This window comes from Sinocyclocheilus grahami, unplaced genomic scaffold (assembly GCF_001515645.1).
Source record: "Sinocyclocheilus grahami isolate Dianchi unplaced genomic scaffold, SAMN03320097.WGS_v1.1 scaffold36.1, whole genome shotgun sequence".
NCBI classification, from domain to species: Eukaryota; Metazoa; Chordata; class Actinopteri; order Cypriniformes; family Cyprinidae; genus Sinocyclocheilus; species Sinocyclocheilus grahami.
The window spans coordinates 4297177-4308202 of record NW_015505215.1 but is presented as its reverse complement, the minus strand read 5'-3'; the positions used below and the strand labels follow the sequence as shown (position 1 = coordinate 4308202).

General features: G+C 46.2%; 1 protein-coding gene across 4 annotated transcripts in view; it reads left to right on the top strand.

Annotated features, from left to right (window-relative positions):
* The window catches only part of LOC107581601 (BAH and coiled-coil domain-containing protein 1-like), a 118160-nt gene that overhangs the window by 88689 nt on the left and 18445 nt on the right, over positions 1-11026 (top strand). For all 4 annotated transcript variants that reach the window (XM_016267232.1, XM_016267231.1, XM_016267230.1 and 1 more), the window contains 3 exons: positions 7714-7871; positions 8079-8215; positions 8570-8677. In XM_016267232.1, the coding sequence (XP_016122718.1) occupies positions 7714-7871; positions 8079-8215; positions 8570-8677 (403 nt within the window). The remainder of the gene's footprint in view (positions 1-7713; positions 7872-8078; positions 8216-8569; positions 8678-11026) is intronic.

Genomic DNA, 11026 nt, shown 5'->3' with positions numbered 1-11026 from the left:
CTGGATGCAAGGGGTCTAGAACAATAGGGTGCTTGAACGTTGCGTCTAACCATTCAGCGTGCCGAAGTCTCCCCCCAACCCGTATGATTCCCTCGCCGGGGTCCAGTTCAGGGGACAGGGTAAGGAGACGACTACTTCGGAGTACTGCTTTCCCTGCCTTAAGGTGCCGTAACTCCTCTGGGAAGCATTCAGCCTGGACTCTCTGGAAGATCGTCATCTCTGCCTGCCGATAGTCTGCTGCTGTCAGGGCCTTATCTCGATCTGCCATCCCATGCCCCTCCTGCGCTACAGCCTCGACCATGGCCCTCCAACAAAGGTATGACTGGCTCAAATGTGTCTCTGGTAGGTCTGCTCTCGATACCACTCCGCACGAAACCAACTTCTTGTACTCCGTGACATCCTGTTCTGTTACCGCTCCAGGTAAGGATGGCCATTCAGCAAGCAGGTCCCTTGAGGAGGAAGGCCCTTGGCTCCAACGGTTCGGTGCGGCCAACTCTGCCAAGGTCTTTCCTCTCGTCACATCATCTGCCGGGTTCTGTGTGGAGTCAACGTAGCGCCAGGTACATCCTCCTGTAAGCTCTTGGATCTCGGCTACACGAGTACCCATGAAGACTTTAAAGTGGCATGACTCTGACTGCAACCAGGTCAACACTGTTGTAGAGTCACTCCAAAGGATTGTCTGATCTGTCTTCACTGTCGATTCTCTCTCTATTGTTTTTGCTAATTGGGCAGCCGTCAAGGCACCACAGAGCTCATGGCGGGGTATGGAATGCTGTCGACGGGGGGCTACCCTGGATCTAGCCACCATGAATGCCAGGTATACTCGACCCTGGACATCTTCTGTGCTCAGGTAAGAGATGGATCCAGAGGCCCTTTCAGAGGCATCACTAAACACATGGACCTGTCTGGAGGTAACCATCTGGTCGGTATGAGGTGGAGCATAAGGTTGGGGTAATGATATACGTGGCAGCAGGTGCAACTCCGATTCCCACTCCTCCCATGCCTTTTGCAGATCGTGAGGGATGAGTGGGTCATCCCAGTCGCGCAGCTTGTCCCACATGCTCTGGACAATCAGTTTGGTGCGAGTTGTGTAGGGTGCGATAAATCCCAGGGGATCATATTGTCAGACTAGCACCTTGTAAACATTCCTCATCGTGAGTGCTCCATACTCCAAAGGTCGGCTCTTGTAACCTAAGGTATCTGTCTGCCAGTGCCAGCTGAGGCCAAGGGCCAGTTCCAACAGGCCTGGTTCTTCCTGTGAAAGCCATCGTTCCATGCTATCAGATCTTGCTTCTGCAGGTTGGTGCCTGAGAACGTCAGGTATATTGCAAGCCCACTGGCGAATCTCAAACCCTCCAGATGCTAGTACTTTCCTAAGCCGGTCTACCAATTCCTTGGCTTCTTCTGAGGTATGCACACTCTGCAGACAATTATCCACGTAAAAACAGTGCCCCACTGAATGCCTGACTCCCTCTTCAGTACCTCCGTGATCTCTTACATGCATTTGGAGAGCGAAGGTGGCGCAACATGGTGAACACGCAGTGCCAAATGGTAAGACCTGCCACTCAAAGACATCAGGGGGGTTCTCACGTTTCATGTCCCTCCAAATGAACCTGAGAAGAGGCTGGTCTTCAGGTAAAAGCTGGACTTGGTGGAACATTCCTCTGATGTCACCACAAACTGCCTCCGCATGTTCCCTGAAGCGCAGTAAAACTCCCAGCAGAGAGGCTCCCAATGTTGGTCCAGGAAGGAGGGTGTCATTGAGGCTTCGACCTTGGAATTGTAAGGAGCAGTTGAAGACCAAACGACTCTTCCCATTATGGCTCACCAAGTGGTGTGGTATGTACCACGACTCATCTGAGGTCAAGGCTTCCCCTGGGTCAATCTTCTTGACTGCTCCATTCTCCACTAATTTGCGAATCGCTGCGGAGTACTCATCAGCTCGTAGGGGGTCCTGGGCCCAGCGTCTCTCCAGACCTCTGAGGCAGGGTAGGACGGCTTCCTTGGGAGCTCTGAGTGGGGGAGCATCTCGCTTCCTTAACAGAGGTGTGGCATATCTGAGGATGCCTGCAACCTGTACACGCCTCGTCTTGGCCTCCAGAAGCTCCAGCGCTTCCTTATCCTGCTTCGATCTCATAACCGACTTGTCAGTCTGGTATGGCAGTATGTCCATCTTCCAGAGCTTCTCGACGTTCTGCATTAGCTCCGTCATCTGGGGTGAGATACTAGTGAAGAGACACTGCTGGGAACTCGGAGCCCACTGGGTAAGGTGTGCAGGTCCTTGAAGTATCCATCCCAGTCTTGTGTGGATGGCTGCCGGTCCTCCAGGAGGGCCCAGTCTCACCAGTTCGATCGGAGTAAGTAGATGAGGGTAGTCCGCTCCAATCAGCACAAGCGGTTTGACATGTTCAAATGTCTCAAGAGGAAGATCTGCCAGGTGTTTGTACTTCCTCTTCAAACTGGCGATTGGGTAATTGTGGTCTGCTAAGCCCAAGCGTTGTGAGGTGAAAGCCTCCACTACCCGAAAGGTTTTCTTGGGATTCATAGGGGAGGAGATTCTGAATGAGACTACTGATCCCTTCAGGATTTGGACTTCCTGTCTAATGGTCCGCAGAGCAAGGTCCTCTGGCTTCTTATGCAGGCCCAGTTTGTCAACAGCTTCAGGGAGGAGCACTGTGCGCTCTGAACCATCATCCAGTATTGCATAAGTGTCTAGTGTCAGGTCTCTGTTACGCAGTAAAACTCTGATGACTTTCAGCAGAACACGAGTGTGGTCCGATGGTCTGTCCAGATAGAGGACTTCTGTACTGGTGCTCACCAGGCAACTTTCAGACTTCAGCTGCTCAGCCGGGTGGCGGGAGTTAGTGTCATGAAGAACTCTCAAATGCTTCCCCTGACACACATCGCAGAGCTTCTTAAGGTCACATTGTGCCGCCTGATGTGCTCTCCCGCATCTCCAGCATCTCATATTAACCCTGATCCACTCTATGATCTCCTCTTTATTAAGTTTCTGGAAATTTGGACACTTATTTAATCAACTTTTTCCATCTGGCCCCAGTGTCTGTAGCATGCCCACAGGTGACTATATGTGCAGGGAGAATCTCTCAAAGGCAGCTATGTCCCCTCTTCTAATCTCAGGAGAATCCATCACCGCAGCGATCCTCTTCAAGGCGACATGATGCGGCTGGCCAAACTTTTCAGTCAAGGCTGCCATAGTGTCAGTGTACGGCTGGGGTGAGTTGATAAAGGAGTCAGCGATAAGACAGGCTTCTTCAAGTTTCACATGATCTACAAGTATCTGATACTTGAAAAGCTCCGAAGCATCAGTGGGTAGCAGGTTTGCTAAAGCTAATTTCAGCCGAGAGAACTCCATCGGGTCATTATGGACAAAAAACTTAATTTTCGGCACAGGCCCCTTGTTACTCTCCTATCCTTGGAGTTGCCGACATTGGTGAGAACTGTCTGCCTGAGGCGGGGTGCGGCAGGCGAATATCAGGCCTAGTTGGATACTGAGTTGGGGATGCCTCATCTGTGCGATATATACTGGGCTGCGGCCGTGAAATAGGTGAGTAAAGTTTTGACCTCTGGGTGCTGGACCGGATGTCATACTCTTCAGGACCTCATCTCGGCTGAGGGGGGGTTCAAGCACCGAGGGCTTGAATGTGGACGAGTGTGAGCTGTAATGTTGGATGATCCACTGTCCCTCATGAGCTGTAGCTCGCTCATCATTCGGTCTATGACAATGACCACTCGCTGCTCCTCACCAAATGCGGACTTTGGGGGGTTGTCAGATGAAGGCCACGGTGGAGGAGCTCCTCTTCATGCTCCTCTTCCTCTAGGGCTAACGAGTCATCTGGTAATGGAAGGGGTGGCATGAGGTCTGATCCCTCTGCACTGTTCCTCTCATTCTGACTGAGGCTGTTGACTCACGAGATTCCTTACTATTATCATAAGGTGAGGTGGAACTATGCTGCACGCTCTCTCTGGTCCCACTTAACTCAGCGCTCTCTTCTGCGTGGGGTGTATAGATAGGTAGCCATCCTAACTTTGTGTCGATGAAGCTCTCCTCTGACCTTGGGAAATAATCGTCCTGTGCCCGAGCGGTCCTACCCCATGTCACGTGAGGCTGCGAGCTCCATTCTTCCCCTCTAGGCATGGGTTGTGCAGGACTATCAGGTGCATGGACATATCTCTTGGGTTGCACTACATTGACCTCGTAATCTGTCAGATAGGATGACGGCCTCACCTGATGTTTGGGCCGAGTGGATGGGCCCCATGATGCTTCGCCTCTCTGTTGCATGTTCCCAGCACCGCTGCTATTCGGCTCGAAGGACCACAAATGCACAAATGTATACCTTGAAAGATAATAAGGGCTTGGTTTTGAAGGGAATTGCAGTGTACCAGGTGTGTCGTTCAAAACACCAAAACACGGGAAGTGATGAACTTGAATTGGTTTAATTTGACCAGTAGGTAAATATACATCAGAGGGGGGAGCCAATCATAAACTTGCACCTTAAACAATGCCCACTTGAATGCGGAACAGCTTCCAGCTACGGTAGAAGAAACAACAGTGAGTCAGTCGGACCTCCAGAGGTTGAATCCAAAGGGATTAAATGAGTCCAAGAAAGGCCCAGTCAGTTTGAAGCCCTTAGGAGTGGTGGCGATTAAACAGTGACTGATAGAGAGGCGGGCATGAGAGGCACATGTACATCGCAGATACTGAGTAATGTCCTGACTTTAGATGAGTTTGTACTGGTATTTGGTGTGGTTTGAAATGTAACAGACGAAGCAGCACTCTAATATAAGTAAGCACATCATCACAGCCTTAATACACAAACTATTGACTCCTTCCCTCACATGGACATAATAACATGTAAACACAATATAATCACAAGCATTATGTCACTCACAATAACATCTTTTAACATTTTACTGGCATTATTTATCAACATGAGATATTATGACTAAACATCTCTATGAACACTGTAGAGCTAAGAGCTTAGCTTGAGCACAGATGAATAAGTACCGTCATGTAACATTATGCAGTCGATAACTGCATCATACTATATAAGCATAAATCAGTAAATGCGACAGTATAAACCTTACTCACTCTTATATGTATAGTATAAACCTTACTCAGCCTTACTCACATGACATGTGGCCAAGTATGGTGACCCATACTCGGAATTAGTGCTCTGCATTTACCCATCCAAAGTGAACACACACACACACACCGTGAACTCACACCTGGAGCAGTGGGCAGCCATTTATGCTGCGGCGCCCGGGGAGCAGTTGGGGGTTCGGTACCTTGCTCAAGGGCACCTCGTCCCTCATGAGCTGTAGCTCGCTCATCATTCGGTCTATGACAATGACCACTCGCTGCTCCTCACCAAATGCGGACTTTGGGGAGCTCGCTCATCATTCGGTCTATGACAATGACCACTCGCTGCTCCTCACCAAATGCGGACTTTGGGGGGTTGTCAGATGAAGGCCACGGTGGAGGAGCTCCTCTTCATGCTCCTCTTCCTCTAGGGCTAACGAGTCATCTGGTAATGGAAGGGGTGGCATGAGGTCTGATCCCTCTGCACTGTTCCTCTCATTCTGACTGAGGCTGTTGACTCACGAGATTCCTTACTATTATCATAAGGTGAGGTGGAACTATGCTGCACGCTCTCTCTGGTCCCACTTAACTCAGCGCTCTCTTCTGCGTGGGGTGTATAGATAGGTAGCCATCCTAACTTTGTGTCGATGAAGCTCTCCTCTGACCTTGGGAAATAATCGTCCTGTGCCCGAGCGGTCCTACCCCATGTCACGTGAGGCTGCGAGCTCCATTCTTCCCCTCTAGGCATGGGTTGTGCAGGACTATCAGGTGCATGGACATATCTCTTGGGTTGCACTACATTGACCTCGTAATCTGTCAGATAGGATGACGGCCTCACCTGATGTTTGGGCCGAGTGGATGGGCCCCATGATGCTTCGCCTCTCTGTTGCATGTTCCCAGCACCGCTGCTATTCGGCTCGAAGGACCACAAATGTAGCGAAGGCTACCTTGAAAGATAATAAGGGCTTGGTTTTGAAGGGAATTGCAGTGTACCAGGTGTGTCGTTCAAAACACGACAGAGAGGGAAGTGATGAACTTGAATTGGTTTAATTTGACCAGTAGGTAAATATACATCAGAGGGGGGAGCCAATCATAAACTTGCACCTTAAACAATGCCCACTTGAATGCGGAACAGCTTCCAGCTACGGTAGAAGAAACAACAGTGAGTCAGTCGGACCTCCAGAGGTTGAATCCAAAGGGATTAAATGAGTCCAAGAAAGGCCCAGTCAGTTTGAAGCCCTTAGGAGTGGTGGCGATTAAACAGTGACTGATAGAGAGGCGGGCATGAGAGGCACATGTACATCGCAGATACTGAGTAATGTCCTGACTTTAGATGAGTTTGTACTGGTATTTGGTGTGGTTTGAAATGTAACAGACGAAGCAGCACTCTAATATAAGTAAGCACATCATCACAGCCTTAATACACAAACTATTGACTCCTTCCCTCACATGGACATAATAACATGTAAACACAATATAATCACAAGCATTATGTCACTCACAATAACATCTTTTAACATTTTACTGGCATTATTTATCAACATGAGATATTATGACTAAACATCTCTATGAACACTGTAGAGCTAAGAGCTTAGCTTGAGCACAGATGAATAAGTACCGTCATGTAACATTATGCAGTCGATAACTGCATCATACTATATAAGCATAAATCAGTAAATGCGACAGTATAAACCTTACTCACTCTTATATGTATAGTATAAACCTTACTCAGCCTTACTCACATGACATGTGGCCAAGTATGGTGACCCATACTCGGAATTAGTGCTCTGCATTTACCCATCCAAAGTGAACACACACACACACACCGTGAACTCACACCTGGAGCAGTGGGCAGCCATTTATGCTGCGGCGCCCGGGGAGCAGTTGGGGGTTCGGTACCTTGCTCAAGGGCACCTCAGTCGTGGTATTGAAGGTGGGAGAGAGCGCTGTACATTCACTCCCCCCACCTACAATCCCTCCCGGTACGAGACTCGAACCCGCAACCTTTGGATTATGAGTCAGACTCTCTAACCATTAGGCCACGACTTCCCCGGACAGTAGGGCAGAGCATGGACTTGAACCCTGGACCCTCAGATTAAAAGTCTGGTGCTCTACCAACTGAGCTATACAGCCTCTAGGCTCATAGGCTGTATATACACTATAAGTCTATAAGATGCACAAAGCACAATATACACTCTATCTGTGACGGTAATCAGTGCTATTTTTCTTCCCCAGTACCCGTACTACTGACGAACTGATATCTGCTGCAGCTGATGCAATATGCGATCGCTCCGTGCTGAGTTGCTTCACTTCCGATCTCCCGTGTGCGTCATACTTTCATAATAAAAGTCCCTTTTCTAGTCATTGCTACAGTGCTCCTAATTCTTTAAATTTGCTCCAAATATCATTAAATACATCTGAACCAGTTAATCAAGGTCTTCAGAATTATTAGAAGCATCCAGGTTGGAGCTTGGCTCTGCAGGAAGTTGGCCTTCTAGGAACAGGCCCGGACATCCCATCCTAGATGGATAACTATTCTTCTTTTCTGTCATTGTAAGATCAGATGATGTGATTTCTCCTTGAATTCCTTTATTTCTTCTCATTCTGTGCAGAAGAAGACATGTTGACCTTTGACCTCCAAAGTTTGGCGACCCTAGCTGCTGCCCGGGCCTTGGAACTGGCCCCACCCATTCTAGCAGACTCAACTCCACCCATTCGCAGAATCCTCAATCTGCGCAGGAAGTGCAAGTGGACGCCACGTCACGAACCGGTACACGTAACTCATGTTCATTTATTAACATTTCCATAATTGGATTATTTCTTCAAATTGTTCAGCCCTACTTGCATTGCAAATATGAATTAAGAACTATATCTTCATTTGTGTTCTGCGGAAGAAACACAATCCTACGAAGCGGCACAATGTTGACTGTAATTTAGATACTCTAAACTCACTGGAGATTATTCGTTCCATGTGTAGGTGTGTTCTGTTAAGGGTACCATGGAAACGCTGGACCGGGAGGAGCTAGCGATGCGTGTACGGCTGGCAGAACTGCAGCGGCGTTACAAGGAAAAACAGAGGGAGCTGGCCAAGCTACAGAGAAAACATGACCACCAGTGAGCAAACCACAGACCACTTTCACAAATACACAGCCTCCACATATAAATGCACTCCGCACACCTTTCAAAACCCATTTACACACATGTACAGAGAGATCGAACTCACTTCGATCCTTCAGGACACACACTCTCACAGTCTCTCTCTAGGTCTTTCTCTGTCCCCTCGCAACACTCTGCTGAGACCACCCAGTCTGTGCTGAGCCCTCTTTGCATAAGCCTGAGCTGTGCTTAAGTCTTTCCTCTAGTCCACTCTCACAATTAGGATGGCTTAGTGTTTTGTTCCATTCAACATCATTAATGTGAATTAGAGTGATTGACAGGCTGTGTGTGTGCGTGTTTGTGTGTTTACAGGAAAGAAGAGACCTCATGCAGTCCAGCTCGTCGAGGCCCCGGAAGGCCACGGAAGCGCAAATCTATGTCGGCACCCCTTATCCCCACTGATGCCCCTAAAAAAGTCAAGTGAGTGTTTCCTTTTGTGCTTGTTTCACTGTTCTTACAGACTCTACATGTTTGTGAGGGCCAAAATCCTGAAATGCAGTACAACTGACATGCAGAAACCTTCCTTGATAGAAGAAAGGTTCATGAATTGGCCAGATTTTGTTTTAATTAAATGTATTGATTCAAATCTAGGCTGCCATACTTCTAAGAAGTCGAACTTGAGATTTTACCCTGGCAAATGATAAAAAGAACTTAGATTTAAAGTGACAGAGGGCCATATCTAGAGATGAGAATGGGATATATACACCTTAGAATCTGCATCCGTGCAGGTTTCTTTTTTTTTATTTTGACCTTCTAATATTTCATAAAAATGGCAAATTACATTTTTTTTGATAACCCGTTACATTCATCACAATACAGAAAAATAAAATCTGCCACTACTTTCAATGAGACTTTAAGCAATGGCTTAGCGAATACTGGAGTATTCATTAGTAGTTAACAAGAATCTTGTTATAATTAGCTTTATGTAAGTGCTATATAAGTATATGGGAGGTTCTCACAAGTATAGATGTATACGCTTTATGAGGACTGTTTACATTTAGAGTCATATAATCCTGCAGAGCAGTAAATAAAGTGTTATTGTTCTATTGCTCTTTTACAGTAATAATGAAAACAGTTCCACAGTTTCTAGAGCAAGAGAGTTGGGATTACATTAGAGCTTTACTGCGACCAGTAATAAGCTTAGCTCAGGAAACAATTCCTTACCTGTAATAACAGTCTAGATAGGAGATGTTTTGAAAGATTATGTTTGTGAACTCATTTCGTTTGTGTATGCACAGTCCGACTCTACCACGTATTATGTGTATGTAAATAAGTCTAGAAGGCTCCTATCAGTACATACAAGGCAGACTAAGTACTTAATCAGTGCGAAGAGCTGTCATTAATCATATTTACAACTTCCATTGATTATCTACAAGTGTTGCGACTCCCTTCTAACCCATGACACGTCTGCGATATTCATTTGATAAAGGGCGGAGACCAATTGCCTGCACCAAGTCAGGGCTTTGAGTTATCACTCTGATGGATGAGCATTTTCCCCTGAGATACACCTTTGTTTACACCAGGCCTTAGACATTTTGATAAACTCTGTCAAATCAAGTTTACCCTGCCTGATTAACAAAACTCCCATTTTATTACTAGCCTGGTTGATTAGCAGCGTGCTAATGAAAAGCAGGAGCCAGAGCTTAATTACACATGCTATACCCAGCGCACATTTATCCCTGTCGTTAATAAAGCTCCCCTGCCAAATAAAACAAATGACAACTTTCCGCCACTAAAATTTATCCGAGTTGTAAAAAGTCATTTTTAGAGTCCCTTTAGGGAATGGCAGAGAGAAGCCGATGTTTGACTTTCTCATCATGGCTTACGTCAGTTTGATGGCAGACGACATGAATTTTTGAGTAATTGAACGATAACTTTTATTGTGGTGTTTTGTCAGCATTATTGGATTTGAGGTTATGTGTTGGGTATGTGGGGTTTTTTCAGTCTCTCACTTCTCACACTTGTGTACTAAAAAATGTAACATCAGGCCAAATCTGTTTGAGGTCAAAGGTCATTAGACAAGGTTAAGGGTGTTGACGGGTCGTTGTGGCATTGCCAAAAGGATCAAATCTCGTCTGAGTGTGAGGAGAGGACTTGTCATGTGATGTGTTCGGGAGCACGCTGGGCATCTTGCTCCAGTGCATCATGGGAGCATGGGTTGGAGACCTGCATGTACTGCAGATTTTAGACCGGACCACACCCAACCCTGTGTCCGAATATCGTTGGTTTCCTTTGACAGACACTTTACTGTCCCAAGAGGGCATGGGAGTAGGCTTGTTTGACCACTTTTCCAGTAAAAATTTCAATATGATATGTCATATGATGCTGCTAAAAAGAACATTATTTTGTGTATTTGGTGTAATGAAATGTGTTTATGTGGTTTAAAGTAAAAAATTATTATTATTATTAATAATTATTATTATTATTTTCCACGTGCTGTACATTATTGTTTCTCCTCTATGCCCCGCCTTTTTGAAACGCATCGATTTTTACAAAGCTCAAATATAAAATGCAAAAATGTTTTTTACTTATGAAGCAACCCTGGTGAAGATATTAATACTTGTTTTCATAGATTATATCTTGAATGCAAGTGTGTTTTGTCCGGCTGCACTTTTAGATTGTTGCACTTTTTAAATTATTTATAGTGTTTGTGCAGACAAAATACACTTGTATTAAAAGTGCATTCCCTGAAAATAAGTCATATGTCTTATGTAGTGTTGCTTCTCTCGTAATTTTATTGTGTTCAAAGATTTTTATTTATTTATTTAA